The following is a 16,896-nucleotide window of genomic DNA, read 5'->3' on the forward strand; positions in this document are numbered from 1 at the left end:
GTGTTGTACGTGGATGACCTCTTTCTAACAGGTGCAAACCCTCTCATTCCCAAATGTAAGAGGGAGATGGCTTCTGAATTTGAAATGAAGGACCAAGGACTTGAAGTATGGCAGAAGCCAAGGGAAATTTTCCTATCTCAAGGGAAATATGTGGTAAAGATATTGGAAAGATTTGGTATGATGGACTGCAAGCCTGTGACTAACTCGAGGATCTTAACTTTTAGAAGTTTTATGGTAGTGATGTCGGACCAGATTTGGAAAATGCCTCTGAGTTTCATAAACTCATTCACATTGATGTTCTTGGTGAACCTCCGTCCGAACATATTTTTTTGCAGTCAGCATTGTGAGCTCATATTTGGTTGAGCCTCACTGGATTGATGCCAGGAATCTTCTGAGATGTCTTCAGGACACAATCTCTCATGGATTAAGATACACTGCCGGAGATGTGAGACTACTTGGATATACTGATGTTGATTGGGCAGGCAGTGTGGTGGACCGTAAGAGCACTTCCAGGTGCTGTTTCACCTTGGGATTTGCTTCAATATCCTGGATGAGCAGGAAGCAGAAGTCGGTGGCTTTGAGCACCGCCGAAGCAGGATATATTGTTGCTAGCATAACCTCGTGTGAGGTAGTCTGGTTGTGAAAGCTCTTCAGTGAGCTGTTTGGATTTACATTGGATACCACTGTGATTCTCTATAACAACCAGAGGTGGGATTCGATTATTGAGGAATCCCGTATTCGTCGATTGCTCCAGCAGATAGACATCATCTTGGATATGGTAAGTTGATGAGCAAGGAGGCTCCATCGCATTAAGATGATGTACAGGTTGATACACCTTGTCAAAGCCCCGAGGAAAGATCTAATCTGTGATTTTCCCAAACGACTTGGAGTCGGTAAGAAACCCTTGTACAAGGGTCCTGCATGTTGCATACATTGAGCTCTGGGAGCTCTGAGGGCTTGCGGTTCCTACTGGAGCAACATATGACCACAGGGTGACTCACCCTCCCCTGGTGGTGCACACTGGAACAAGATGATTCGCTCTCTTGTGGGACAAGATGATTCGCTCTCTTGTGGAACAGGATGATTCGCTCTCCTGTGTAGCAGGATGATTAGTTCTCCTGTGAGGCCTGGATTGATGTGTTCTCCATGGCAGCCTGGATTGATGTGTTCTCCATGGCAATTGTAGCAGGATTGATGTGTTCTCCTGTGAGGCCTGGATTGATGTGTTCTCCATGGCAATTGTAGCAAGATTGATGTGTTCTCCATGGCAATTGTAGCAGGATTGATGTGTTCTCCTGTGAGGACAGGATTGATTAGTTCTCCTGTCGAGGCATCCTACCCATGCAGTCTGGGACTCATGGGAAGTACCTCTCATCTGATCAATGAGCAGGGAAATGAAGTTAGGGACCATAGTAGTACCGATGGACGCATCGTTGTAACTACCGTACTCCCTACGCTAGGATGACCTCCATTGATCTGGGATCAATGATACTGGTCTGGGACCAGTGGTAGGAGTTGTACCATACTATGACGCTGACTTCGAGTCGGTTGAGACTGGTCTGGGATCAGTGGTACATACTCTGAGACTGGTCTGGGATCAGTGGTACATACTCTGAGACTGGTCTGGGATCAGTGGAGGATGATATTGGTCTGGGACCATTGGAGTTGTACTCACTATGACGCTGACTTTGGGTTGGTTGAGACTGGTCTGGGACTAATGGTACATACTCTGAGACTGACTTTGAGTCAGTATGATACATCCTCGATCATTTCTTCTTCTTCATAATTCGGACAAAAGCAGAGTAGAACAGAACAATGCAAGAGCAGAGCAGAACAAAACAAAACAGTACAGATCAGTGCAGGGCAGAACAAGACAAAGCAGAACAGGCAAAATAGAGCAGAGCAGGGCAAGGGTCAGGCTGTACAAGGCAGTGCATTTGATGGATGAATAGTAACGACCGATAGATAGATTGCAGATGAAGTTCTCCATGGTTGAGAGGGAGTGTTAAAATTGGCAACCAAGGCAAACTTCATGTGGGTCATCTTATTCATGGCTAATAATATTTTTATTAGATTCCTCTCGTCGAGAGGTGTAGGATTGATATAAAGATCATCCAATTCCGATAAGTATTCATGGAGATATGAATTTATTTTGATTATGGAATTATTATCAAGCCGACCTACAACTCATGTAGGCTCAGAAGCCCAACAGTCGCATCTATTCACCCACCAACGTTGTGTATAAATATAAGAGGACTTTTCCTCATTTAGACTCACTCATCTCATCACATCTCTCTCTCTCTACTGCGCAGATATGAGTCTCTTCTCTACTGCGCTGAAATGGGTCTCTCTCTCTCACACATGTGAAGCCGGAAGCTGTTGAATTTGAAGCTACAACTGCAGAAGCAAAGATTGACTTGCGTGGCCTAGAAGATCTCCTCTTTGGAACTGCGTTGTAGGTTCATCTGAACCTCCTCTGAAAGCCGCAACTTTTGGTGGTGGAATGAAGTCAATCCGACGAACGGTTTGCAAGATATCGACTGCCCTAGTTTGAAGCCGGAAACTGCTGAAACTGAAGCTGCAACTGCAGAAGTAAAGATTGACTTGCGTGGCCTAGAAGATCTCCTCATCTGAACTGCGTTGTGGGTTCATCTGAACCTCCTCTGGAAGCCGAAACTTTTGGTGGTGGAATGAAGTCAATCCGACTGTCGGTTTGTGAGATATGGTCTGCCCTAGTTTGATAATGAAGCCGCTAATGCTGATGCTACCGATCTAGGGTTTGCTACTGCTGATATGAATCAGATTTATTGTACTATTTCTCTCTGCTGAATTATTGAAGATAAAAGAAGATTTGATCAAAGGGTTTCCCCACACATTGTGGGGTTTGTCCCTGGCTAGCCGCCACATCTTGTGTCTCTTGTCTTGGCTTGTTTTCTGTCGATCGTTTAATGTTCTATCTGCACTTTACTTTATGTACATGTGATTGCTAATCGGTGGAATATAATAAGAAAAAGAAGTAAACTGTTATAAACATAGAACATACCATAACTTAACATTTTTTTCAAAATTGTAAGCCAAAGTCACAGGGTTCAGGTTCAGGTTTTTGTTCTCCAATGATGAGATTTGGTTCAAATTTGAATTTCCCAAAGTTAATACAAAGTTTATAATAAATTTTAAAATTACAAAAAGGTATAAACCAGTGGTTGACTCGCATCTTGCAGAAGCAAATCAAGCGAATCCTTCTGGCCCATAGCCAACAAGCAAGATTTCATGAATTGGAGTCACCCTCAGGCCCATCGCCAGCAAGCCAAATTTCATGACCTGGAGTCACCCTTGAGCCTATCATAGCACTAACTCGCTGAATAGCAAGTTGTTGTCAGGTTGCACATCCATCACACTTAACTTATATAAGAGGGGTTAATCCTGTTGCAATGTTGAGGTATTTTTCATAATAAAATAATGTGTTATTGTGTAATCTCCCATTGGTGCTCAATGATGTGGCTCAACTGTATCTAGGGTTTCATCATTAAGTCATCTAGCTCATGTAATAAGATTCAAGAAGATATAATCAATATGAAGTCCAAATTCTTTAACAAAGACAACACACTTTTTGCCGACCAAGCTCACTCCTGCCTCACAATATTCCGTTCAAAAGGAGCTATAGAAGACTTGGCTACTTGTTAGAAATCAAGTGGATCTGTGAATGCCAGATAAGCACTACTAAAAGAAAGGAAAATTATATAATCTTTATCTTTCAGTTTAGTCTGCCAGTAAGTAGGAATGGTCACTGTCACAGGGATATTGTATGAATGGTTTTGAGCCCTAGGCAACCCCATGAGTGAGTATTGAAAACTCAGCATCAACAAAAAAACAGGGGGGAATCATCAACTAGGGAAATTCTTGCCAAGCATAAACCTATACCCAAAAATCTCAGAAAAATGGGCTACCTCAAAAACTCAGAGAAACTCAGAAAATTTGAGAAAAATTCAAAAATCAAACATTTTTGCAACACATCCATGCACCATATGATATAGTAGGGATAGAGAGACAAAGTACTACTGTGCTCAGGTTTTTGGCTTAAAAAATTTCGGGAAATTTGCAGGGATAGATGGAAGGCACTATTTTGTAGCATGTACCTAAAATAACCTGCACATGTTATCATATTTAAATAAACAATCTTGTTCTCTTAGCAGAAAGTAGAAGAGGCACGTAAAACAAAAACCTACATGCAACAACAAAATAAATCTTCCCAAGAATTGAACCTGCATACAGCCATTGTATAAAATAAATTCTTATCATGGCAACTTCTGAGTTCTGCTGACTCTGTTCATAAAATATTGATTTACTATACAGTTTTGCTGAAATGGTCTAAATAATTTTGTTTGAGGCAAAAGATATGACCGATATAGCATGATGCATTTATGTAGATTTATTAGCTACAGGTAGATAAATCCACACCGAAACTCCCCTAAATATTCAACAAATAGGCATTCACCACAAGAAAGTAGAAGATACTTTTGTAGAAGATTCACAAATAAATTGCAATTACTACGACAGAGAACAAGAATACAGACAGATTTCCCAGTCAAATTGTTCCAGACAGATTTCCCTGTGAGCATGTTCTATCTCCCAGTTAATGCAAAAAACTGATGCATACCCGTAAAAACCATATCTTCTTGGTCTAACATGCAAAGCAAAAGTACAGCATTGTATCCCAGGAACCTCTGACAAGTTAAAGTCTCCCTCCAAAAATCTTACAAGTATCAGAGCTCCTAAAGTGCCAATATATCTTTGCAGTTTTTCCTACTCGATATTTTCTGTAGTCAATGATTTCTTCTCCCAAACCATCTCCTTAGACCCCCAGCCTTTTCTTATGCTTGACTTGTTTTTTCATTCAAAATTTGTCTTAAGGTTGGCTCCTCCTTCTGCTGTCTTGAATTGACTTTTATACCACATGTGAGCAAACCAAAGCGTTCTCCACAATCCACCATTCGCGAAGTGTGGAAGAAATATGCGTCCCCAATATGGATAATAAGGCCCAGGAAACTTGATCAATGCAAAAAAGGCCCCTATTATAAACAGATGCCATGGAAACCCTCCTTCCTGTCATCCATGACCTGATATCAATAACCTAAAACCAAAAACAAGAAGGCAAGAAAACAAAAAGAAAAATCCTAGTATATACAATTAGTCACATAATAACGAGCAGCATACTTGTTTAATGAGATCACCTGAAGATTCTCAGATAATTCGACTGCGGTTTCCTTCAAAATTCCTGCAAGATAAACGCCAGCTAACATGCCAATAGGTATAAGCAGTTCCTTATTTTGCCATCCACAGTAAACCATCTCACTTAGAGATGAAACAAACAGTACGGGAACGATCAGCCATTTTGCCACCTCAAATGTGAGCCCGAATATGCGGTGCAAAAAAAATTTGTAGGCTCTGTCCCACGGAAAGACTTTTATTGGTTCAGGACATCTCTCCCACAGATTTTTCACTTTCTCCAAATATAGATGGCTAAATTTCTCCTGGTCGCCAGATTGCCCTCTAGTCATATTCATTGCATGAGGAACTAATCGCTTAAAATTTCGATATGCAACAGTCTGTGAAGGACTTGAAACTGGTGAGGCCTTGCGGAAGTAAGCAAGCTGCTTTTTGAGAGAAATAAAACAGAATTAGATTAAAGTCCAGAAGAGTATGAAAAACAGATGGCCATTCACTCCGGAGCAGCTAACTTGTATCGCGACTACCTAGAAAGTCAGTCTACATTGGCCCCAAACACAAGCTCAAAGGAAAGCCGAAACTAAAAAGAATAAAAACATGCCACTAGACTTGGACGGTGACAAACCAAAATTACCTAACTCTGTGTATCCATTCATAAGTTGGGGTCTCGCTGTTACTCAGTACAAAATTAATCTGAAATTTAATACCAGTCTGTTTCTTGTAACTAAACTCAATGAAGGGATAAGCATAACCCCGTGCTGATCTAGGGCTTAAGACATGATTTTTCAAATGTGTTCAATATAATGCTTAAAATGACAAACACTGGTTCCAGCTTGCGAGTTGGGCTTCAAACTGTGTATTTGAGTAGAGTCGTATTCATAATTCAATGTTTAGCTTAAAAGTATACACCGTTATTTTTTTCCCATAGAAGACCTGGCACCAGTTCATTTGTAAATTGTTTATCAACAAGCGATATAACAGGTATTCGTTGAAGAAGGGAGAGAGTTGTTTGCCGACAAAATTAAAATCCCATTTCACATTTTTCTCTGTATACTCGCTTTATACCTCCAACCTAAAATTTAAATACCGAACCCAAAGAGAACAGGAAAAAAAAATACCTGTGAATGATGTAATAAACGTGAGTGTCTGCTTCCTAACTTCATTCCAGCGGCTGCAATAAGATTGCTGGGTGGCACTGAGAGCTGTGATGTTGGGTTTTGCAACGCCATTGTTTTCTCCTCCGCTGCTTTTCTCTGGATAGGACGACTGTAGTGTCTAAAGGTAATTCATATTGAAATGCCAATGTGGATTCTTAATCGTCTTGCTGGTGGTCAATCTCTGATGCTAAACCACTCTGTACATGATAAGGGAGTTTTACATAAAACATGTTCCTGGCATTATTAATCCAGGTATCCAATATCGGTTTTTTCTACCATTTCCGGGAATCGACTCTCAAGTGGGATAGTGAGTTGTTTAAGTAAACATTTCTTTCATAATTAACTTTTATGTTAAAAGTGGGATAGTGAGTTGTTTAAGTAAACATTCCTTTCCTAATTAGGTGTACGGCATAGATTCATTGTAATCTTGAAATTATTAAATTCCTGGAAGGATCAAATTTGTCGAGGTGTTCAAAAAAATTGGAGTGGAAAATTTGAGTAAAGATTTGCATTTTGAGCAATTTAATCTTTTTTGACGCTTCATAGATCTAGGGTTAAGATGAATCTAAGTTGGTTTCAGTGATGCTAAGTCATACAAGATTTGTTGAACATCTAATTATTCTGAATATTTTAAAAATGCTAAATATGTTTAAGATTAATATGCCCATTTTTTAAGATGAATCTAAGTTGGTTTCAGTCATGCTAAGTCATACAAGATTTGTTGAACATCTAATTATTCTGAATATTTTAAAAATGCTAAATATGTTTAAGATTAATATGCCCATTTTAATTTTAAATTTGCTCAGTTACCTCACTTTGTTGAGATGATAGAGACTGTTAATAACTTGAATAAGTTACTTTTGCCATCTTTTCATATCGATCATATAAGGGTGGTTGAAATTGTACACCATTCAAAACTTTAACTGGAACTCGAACTATTGTAGTAAATGTCATATATTTTCTCTCTTGCTCTCCAATTTCGATAGTAGTTTTCTCCATAGTCAATCATTGTGACTTATGGAGTGTTAAACCCAAGTAAGTTTCAATGTTAGTTATTTTCTATTACCTTGTGTTACACTAAAATTTGTCACCATGACTATTTGCAGTTAGTATGGCTCCATCAACTGTCATACTATCCTCCTTGCCAAGTCTCATACCTCTGCTCCTCATGTCAAACTCCAAGAAAGAGAGAAAGTCTTTAAAAATCTATATAACTCTGGGTACGCAGTTTCTCTTAGCCTTACCTGCGTGTATGCACCTCAAGTTCACAGTACCTGCGTACTTGTACGCTCTGTCTGTAAAGGGGTGGATGCGTACTCCTGTAAAGGTCAAAAGGCGCAAGTTTCACTTCAAAAAAGTTACTTGTGGTCATTTCTAGAGCATTCTAGAAGCTTGTTTGACGTGTATTGAGTGCCTCCAGATGGTTCATATATCCCTATGAAAGAGGAACTTATCCCATCAAGAGGGGAGCTATCCCATTCAAAGAGGGGCTTATCCCATTGATGGTGGACCTGATTAACTTCCTCTAGAGCACTATAAATACAGGCATTGGGCCAGAAGGAGGGGAGGTTGAAAGCTGAATATTCCTAAGGGTAGATGCTGTTGGAATTAGGACTCCCTTATAGAGCTTGAGAGGAGAGATTCCCATCCTTTCCTAGCCTTATTTAGAAGTGGGTGAGCTGATCAAAGTAAAGGAGATCTCTTGCTAGACCCTAGGAGGGACCTGCACAACACCAAGGCTCAGGTTGTAATGGTTTCTTTTGTTTCCACTTAATACAATTAAGCTCACTTTTCTCAACAGATTGTTATACATGATTTGTTTCATATACTCCTTGGTCTGTATGATGAATATGTGTCATTCTATAAGTTATTCAGGTGCTATGTAATCTTTTGGCTTGTTAGTGAATGCAGGTTTCGAAGAGAAGGAGGAGCTCATCCAGATCGGCGAGGCTGGACTACTACAAAGTGTTGGACTAAAGGTATGTTATAAACACCTGATTACTTGTATTCTAAATGCATATTTAGAGAAAGGTAGTGTTTACTTGTCTTGTTTGTCACTAGAAAGCCTTAGCTTCTAGGGAGGTCAGTTTTGTCCGCAAAATTGACTCTTTCCGCATGACAAAATGGCGAAAACAGTCGACGTCCACTTATATTTCCGATCATATACATGAATGGAGACGTCGAAGGCGATTAGTGAAAGTTTTTATCCCGGACCAAATCTTAGCTGAATGGTTTGTTAAATCATTATTACCAAAGATTACTGAAGACGTAGCTAAGGCCGGCGTAGTTACTGAGGAGCAAGTGATTGCTCAAGCGCAGTACCTTGACTTAGTTTACACTCAGTCAGGTACGTTACACGAAAAGATCCCAGATCTTCCAAAGTCAAATCAAATCGCTGCTGCTCCTTCGGGATCTCATGCTGCTAATGGCATGATTGGTACGGTGAATACTAAAAGCAAGAAGAAGTCTTCAAAGAATTTTTCTCCTATTATAACCCTACCAGACTCCCCGACAGGAGAATCTTCTGCTGAAGTTTCCGCTGATATTCACGCTGTAGAGTCATCTACGGCTAAATCAAAAAACGGTGGGAGGAAGAAAGGTAAGAAGAAGAATAAAGCAGACAAGACTCCAAAGGAGAAAACAGAAAAGTCGGAAACCAATGACGAAAAGCGCAAACCTCGATATCCTTGTCTTATTTGTGAAGAGGATCATTTTACAAGAGATTGCTCTCATCGGGCCGAGGTTGTGAAAATCGTCAAGGGTTCCCCAACTCCTGTTGTTTTGAAAGATCCATTTCCAAAGCAGGAGAGTAAGATGATAGGTTCTTCCTCGAGTGCCAGTGAAGAACCCATATTGATGATGTCTCATGTAAGGATTGCGACTCGATCACAAGATTATGGTAGTAAAAGTCTTGTTGATGGATCGAAAGAAGCGGAATCTTCTCATTCAAATCCATCAACCTCAGCTCTCGGTTCCGATCCACTACAGATCGAGAAACCTAACCCTGACTTAGTAATCAAATCGCCCGCCAAGGGTGTACTTCGAAGGTCTGCTTTCAATCCACATGCGAGAGCGGCCCAGAATTACAACATTGTTGAGGATTTAGCTGTTTCACCCTCAGCAATGTTCGCTTTAGAAGTGCTGCAATCATGCCCAGCACAACGAAAATTACTTTTGTCGGCTATAGGAGCTGTTGATGTTCAGGACCCGAACCTAATAATCTTTGATCTAGAAAATAGTACACCGCGTTTGCCTCATCAGATGGATTCCCAGATCCCAGTGATAGTAAAAAACAGGCCTATTCATCGGACTGTAATTGATGAGGGAGCTTCCACGTGTATTATGTCGATACAGTGCTGGAGATCGCTTGGTTCTCCTTCACTAAATCAATCCCCAACAATTCTTAAGGCCTTTGATGGCCGTGGGTTTCATCCGTTTGGCATTCTACAGGATTCGCCTATAGGGGTTGAGGGCAAAACCGTTAGTCTGGATGTGGAGGTGGTTGATGCCCCTCTAGACTACAACCTTCTTTTGGGTCGAAGTTGGTCTTACGCTATGACAGCGGTCGTTTCATCGGTCTTCAGAGTAATAAAGTTTCCACATAATGGCAAGATCGTAACCATAGACCAGCTGGCTTATTTTTCATCTGACCCAGCCTCTTCAGAAAGTATCCAGCATGTCGGTAAAACGACTATCCCTTACAAGGATGTTGGCGTAGGATTAGTTAAAGATGCCGGTTTACTGGGAACTTTTCATTTTCCTCCAATCAACGCCATGTCTTCGTTTGCATCTATTCATATGATTACTTCAAACACCATTGTTTATGACGATCCTTGGATCTTTGCTTCTGAATCTGAGATAGACTCATTTGGTGATGCAATGCCTTTGAGTCCATATGAAATTGCCTATGAAGCCGTGCAGTCTTTTACCGACCCGAGTTCAACCAAAATCGACCAAATGAATGTGGTCCGTGAGGAATCACTTTTCACCTCAACCTTAGAGTTAATAACGTTTCCTGAAGTGGTGTCATCTGACGAACAACTTTGTGAAGTCCTGTGCGTAGACGATTTACCATGGGAAGATCTCCATCATAGATCTTCGTTTTTACCTGAGGATGATCGTTTTGAAAATGATTTCTCATCAATCTTTACAGCTGAATATGTCAAAGAAGCTCAGAGTCCAATGAAACATCCTAATTCAGAGCTGAATTTGGGAAACATTTCTCGCACTATTCCCATTGACATTTCAGTCAAGCCCGGAATTGTTGAGCACATTCATATAGGTGCCTCGTGTTCAGATGCCGAAATTCAGATATACAAGGCCCTATTTCAAGAATTCCGCGACGTGTTTGCCTGGTCCTATGAGGAAATGCCAGGAATTGATCCCGCAATTGTTGTCCATGAGATCAAGACTTACCCGGATGCTAAACCCATCCGGCAACGTTTGCGTCAGATTCACCCACGAAAAGCGGCTGCGATTAAAGCAGAAGTTGAGAAGCTGTTGAAAGCAGGTTTCATTTATCCGATCCCGTTAACGGATTGGGTATCGAATATTGTTCCGGTTAACAAAAAACAGGGAACAATAAGAATATGTATCGACTATAGGGATATTAATCGTGCTTGTCCCAAAGACAACTATCCAACACCCTATATCAATCAAATAATTGATGATTGTGCCGGCAGTGAAATATTTTCCTTTATGGACGGTTTTTCCGGTTACAACCAAATCAATATTCTACTTGCCGATCAACCAAAAACGGCTTTCATTTGTCCATGGGGGACATTTGCTTATTGCAAATTACCTTTTGGGCTGAAGAATGCTGGAGCCACTTTTCAAAGGGCCATGTCTTATGCATTTCATGACATCAAACACATTGTGCAACCGTATCTCGATGATTTGCCCGCTCACTCCTTACATCGAGCTGATCACCTTGTCCATTTACGAGCAATCTTCATGAGGTGTAGGCATTATCGGATTCAGTTGAATCCACACAAATGTGTCTTCTGTATAGAAGTGGGACGATTGCTGGGATTTGTAGTTTCAAAAGCCGGCATCCGCGTCGATCCCTCGAAGGTAGAAGCTATTATCAAATTGCCTCCTCCTTCGAGTCTTCGCCAACTCCAAAGTTTGCAGGGGAAAGCAAACTTTTTACGCCGATTCATTCCTAACTACGCCGAGATTACAAAGGGTTTTACCCGGTTGTTGAAACAGAACGCTCAATTCTCTTGGGATGAGATAGCTCAAAAATCTTTCGATGCGCTCAAGCACGCGTTGACCCATGCACCGTTGCTGCATCCTCCCAACTACAACCAGGATTACTTTTTGTACCTCGCCGCTGCTCATTCCACCATTGGAATGGTCTTAGTACAGGAAGACGAATTCGGAACGGAACATGTGATATATTACCTTAGTCAGACGTTAAATCCCACTGAGCTCAAATATTCACATGTGGAGAAATTGGCCTTGGCAGCCATTCAAGCTGTCCAACGTTTTCGTCACTACATTCTTCTCCGTAAAACTACAGTCATTTTGGATTGCAACCCTATGATCTACATTTTGACTAAACAATTGCTAGGGGGCAAGTACTCCAAATGGATTGTTATCCTGCAGGAGTTCGACTTGGAATTTGAAAAATCTAAGTCTAAGAAATCTTTAGTTTTTGCAGAGTTGATGTGTGATTTCCCGCGTGCTGACACGGAAACTGTGGCAGAGGAACCCATTGCGGACGAATCTTTGTTTCTCATCAGCACTTTAGATCCGTGGTATGGGGATATAATCGTCTATCTCCAAACCCAATCCTTTCGGCCCGAAGTTTCAAAGTCGGAACGTCGGAAAATTCGATTCCAGTCCCAACAGTACAAAATTATTGGAGATACTCTTTATCGCCGTGGGGCGGACTTGGTTTTTCGCCGTTGCTTAACTCACGAGGAAGCTGAAAGGGTTTTGAATGACTGTCACTCTGGAGCGTGTGGCGGTCATATGTCTGGGTATGCCACAGCCCAAAAGATATTGCGCGCTGGCTATTTATGGTCGTCCTTATTTAAAGACTGTATTATTGCGGTCCGAAAATGCCACAACTGTCAAGTGTTTGATCGCAAGATGCGCGCACCACCTGCTCCTCTCCACCCTATAATTGCCGTTGGTCCTTTTGCCAAATGGGGTATCGATTTTATTACATGTAACCCTCACTCGGCCGGGGGGCATGCGTATATCATCCTTGCGGTTGACTATTTTACTAAGTGGGCCGAGGCGATGCCTACATTCGAGGCAGACGGCAAGACAGCTGCAATTTTCGTATTCAATCACATTATTGCTAGGTTTGGTGTCCCACAAGCGATAATCACTGACCATGGGCGCCATTTTCGAAACATTATGATGACAGAACTTACAGGCCAGCTTGGTTTGCGTCATGATAGCTCAACTCCTTATTATCCACAAGCCAATGGTCTGGTTGAGTCCATCAACAAAGTTTTAGTTATCATGATCCGACGAATCATTGGTATTCATCGGTCGAATTGGCACAACATGTTATTTTCCGTGCTTTGGGCGTACCGAACCCCAGTGAAAACATCAACAGGGTTCACTCCTTTCCAACTAGTTTATGGTTTGGAAGTTGTGCTGCCCATTGAATGCGAAATCCCGTCACTTCAAATGGCTGTCGAATTACTTCCAGCTACTTCCGAAGAGGAGAAGCGTTTATTATACTTAGCTCATTTAGATGAGACTCGACGTGACACTGCATTGGCAATCGAGACTCACGCAAAACGTATGAAAGCTCAGTATGATCGAAATGTGACCCCTCGAAATTTTTCGGAAGGAGACCTAGTGCTATTATATGATCAAGCTAACGATAAATTAGGTGCTGGAAAATTCGTTCCTATGTGGCATGGGCCCTACATTGTCAAGCGAAAGCTAGCAAAAGGGGCCTATGAGCTGGTAGATTTCGACGGGGACTCTTTGGGTAAACCCAGAAATGGACTTTACCTAAAGAGGTATTATGCTTAAATAATAGGTATGGAGATTTTAGTTAGGTTAGGTTTTTTCTTTCTAGCTGGTGTGTTTGTTAGTATAGACAGTGTGCTTAGCTTAGAAAGTGTGTTTTTCGTCGTTATTCTGGCTTATCTTGGTTTTACTCTTGATATTGCAGATGTCGATGCCTCTCCAAACATACATTGGATTCGCTGATGGTGCTTGTCGTAGTACACGGAATATCTCTTCCGCAGCTTGGGTTATCTATTCGCCCTATGACAAGTTAGTTTCTATGCATGGGGTGAGCCTCGGTCAAACAACAAACAACATTGCAGAATACAGTGCAGTGATTGAATTATTGTCTGAATCTATTTCGTTTGGGATTCAGAGTTTGATAGTGAGGTTAGATTCTGAAATCGTTGTATTGCAGCTTAATAGAGTATATGCCATTAGAAATCCAGTGTTATTAAGGTTATTTTTGAGAGTGCATCTCTTGGAACGTGAATTTGATTATATTGAATATCAGCATATTCCAAGGTCTTTAAATACATTAGCAGATGCAATTGCTTCTCGAATGTTAGACAGACATTTGCGATAATCATACATGTAAATTTAAAAACATTTAATCACACATGTTTAACAAGATAAGCCGGTAATAATGATATATATAGATAGGAGTGTGTCAAAAATACATCGTCTTCGATCATAGGTCGAAAAACACCTTATGATCGGCAAAAATGATAAGTACAAAAAACCAAAATGTCACATGTGTCTACAAAAGCGACCATCCAATCACTGGTGATGCTCTCTATACGACACCACTGCACGCGCCACCCTACACAAGAACCTCCTAAAAGGTCCTGGGACTACGACGACATAGCGCTGAAGCCTGATAGGAATATCATTTATAATAGTCTCTGGTATGTCTGCCGTAAGACGCTCTAGGTCTTGTTCCAACTCAGCTAAGGTCTCTGCAGCCGCGTCCTGTGGGGCCGGTGCCGGTGCAACTGGTACTCTCCTCTCGAAAGGCCGGAGATTGGCTGGACGCTGTGGGCCTACATCTGCATTTTGAAAATTGTCACTGTCAGTTTTGAGACGATATAAAAAAAAAAAAAAATAGATAATTTAAAAACTTGTGAAAAATGAAGTACCTGTGTCATCCCACTGTTCTCCCGGTGGAAGAATCATGTCCGAATCTCCACGAAAATCAACTCCGGCATAAGGAAAATCCTGTATCGAGAAGATCTGGTTCTCCAACCAGTGAAAATACTCCGGTCTAAATCGGACAACCTCCGTGCCCTCGTCAGGATGACGGGCCATCACCGCAACCCATCGCATCAACTTAGGCTCTCGAGGATGCCCAACCTCAACAGTGAGCTGCTGCGGGATCAACATCGGAACCCTCTCTAGAGCAAAACTCACAACTAAAGGCCCATAACCAAAAGTCTTTAGTTGCTCGTTTTTCGCCCTAGTCAGTTGGCCCTTTAAATTGGCCAACACAGCATCACACCAGTTGAAAACGGTGCCTCGATAGCAGTCAATCGCCATCCGCATTTGGGACCCGGTGGCAATGTGCAAAGCGGCAGCCCCGCAAAGTCTGGTAACTGTAAAGGCAATTACCATAAGTTTAGGTCGGGATATCGTTTTAATCTCTATCCCCCTCTCCTGGTTTTGATCATTGCACCACTCTAGACGGAGACTAGCAATGGACTGGCCACCCGGCCTAGTCCCGGACAGAGTCAATTGTTCGCCCCTCTTGGGCAAACCAGTGAGAAAGTAAATATCTGAGGGCTCTATCTCGAGCTGGTGCCCTCCAATGTGAAAGCACTGATCCTGAACGTTCCACCTTTCAACCAGCCACTCTAGAAACCGCACCTGGGCCCTCATGCCAGGTATGGCCCAGTATTTGTAAAGACCGCATGCCTTTAAAGCATCAATGGAAGGTTGGTGATTAATCGCGGCCAAATCAACATCTTCGTGTTCTCTCTCGCGCCAATCAAGCATGGTGGGCAATCTACACACCATAAAACATCTGTTAGAGTCCATAAAATCAATTTTTTTTTGGTTCATTTTGGAGAATTGGGGGTTTGAAAACCCACTCCGCGGTGTACGCAGCCCGCCTTTAGAGACAGAGCGTGTGTACGCAGGTTCTCTTAAGGCAAGCTGCGTACGCCCGGCATTTTCCCAACTGAGAAAATGTCGGGGTACGTTGGTCACCAATGGAGCACCTGCGTACCCCGAAAAGCGGACCTTGAAACCCCAAGGCCTCCAAAAAAATGAAACTAAAGCTTAAAAACAAATTCTAAACGGATGGAAATGCAAGGGAGGATGTTGTAGAATACCTGATGAGACGGCGTTCGATTCCGACGGTCGGATTCTCCGCAGTGTCCATGGGAAGTTTCTTGCCAAAAGCCCTTTTTCTCTCCTCAACAGTAAAATGGTAAAAATGAAATGGTAAAAGCCCTTTTTATAGGTTTTTTGAGTAAATAAATGTTAAATTTGTTTATTTTCCACCGTGAAAAGGTATTTTTCAAAGTATTTTTATCTATCTTTAAACAGGTATGAGTAATGTGCTGGTTTTTGTGTAGGATAAAAGGATTTTCAGGGAAAATTGTCATTTTTCACAAACAAAAAATCAGAGTCATCTTTTAAGCCCTTTTCTGACTCCTAAAACATGAAAAGATTGCCGAGCGTTTCTTTTACACTCGTTAAAACGGAATTAAAAGACGGTCCCCTTATAGCCCTTTTCTGACCGTAAAAACAGGAAAAGATTGCCGGATTTTTGTCGTTTCAAATTCGATACTGGAAATAAAACGACGTGTCCTTGATCGCTTTTTACTTTTCAGGTCAAAGACACTAATCATGAAAGTACTCCTTGGTCGCAAGATCAAGCAGTTCTCTCAAGTATTATTTTATACTTTTTCGGGCTTGGGAGACACAAATTTACGAAAAAGTTCAACCCTGGAGTCTTCTTAAGTTTTTTCAGACTCTCTAAAATTGAAAAACGTCGAGTTTCTCCTATACTGGACTCGTTAAAATTTCACAGTAAAGGACCTGTTCGATTACAAGCAGGAACAGACCACTCCTTCTTAGGGTTCGAATCAAAACTAAGTTGGACTCATCCGAAGGATGAGCTTATAATCAAGCATATGTTATCCTCCTCAAGCTTGTAAAAAATAAAGAGGTACTTGCCAGAAATGGTGGGGGAAAAGAGAGAAAATGAGCCTATTTGTTATCCTTTGTCTCAGAAGAAGCCTTATCACCACTCTTGAACACGACACTTTCCATTCACCTGGGTCGGGAAATCCTTTGCCTCACAGTTGATCAAACCACATTGAAAGTCTTCAGTCGGGTATTAACTTTGGGTCAAATGTCACCAAGCCATCTGTTGTGTCGTTATGTGTTCAAGAGGTCACTGCAAATAAACCATTCATCTGCAAAATACCCGTCATCCATCTCGACCATCCCTGAGTCAGTCCTTACAGCTATGTTTCTTCAACTTGATCTATGATTTCGTGTTGTGGGCTTGCTTGCAACGGGTCGC

The 16,896-nt window shown here is 41.5% G+C and overlaps 1 protein-coding gene across 2 annotated transcripts; it reads right to left on the reverse strand.

The window, feature by feature from the left end:
- Positions 1 to 4,512: 4,512 nt before the first annotated feature.
- Positions 4,513 to 6,707, reverse strand: EMB1273 (embryo defective 1273). Of its 2 annotated transcripts, none has more exons than XM_089448983.1 (3): positions 6,345 to 6,707; positions 5,232 to 5,654; positions 4,513 to 5,103 (listed from the first exon to the last, which is right to left on the reverse strand). In XM_089448983.1, exons 1-3 carry the CDS (start codon positions 6,453 to 6,455, stop codon positions 4,891 to 4,893), a joined length of 747 nt encoding a protein of 248 aa, XP_089305109.1. In that variant the 5' UTR covers positions 6,456 to 6,707; the 3' UTR covers positions 4,513 to 4,890. The 2 variants fall into 2 exon arrangements, with proteins under 2 accessions (XP_089305109.1, XP_089305110.1); XM_089448984.1 differs by having other exon boundaries at positions 4,724 to 5,103; positions 5,232 to 5,651; positions 6,345 to 6,704.
- Between the last annotated feature and the right edge of the window lie 10,189 nt (positions 6,708 to 16,896).

The sequence above is a fragment of the Pinus tabuliformis genome, chromosome X (genome assembly GCF_031772625.1).
Source record: "Pinus tabuliformis cultivar Carrire ecotype Pingquan chromosome X, CPIR1, whole genome shotgun sequence".
Taxonomy (NCBI): Eukaryota; Viridiplantae; Streptophyta; class Pinopsida; order Pinales; family Pinaceae; genus Pinus; species Pinus tabuliformis.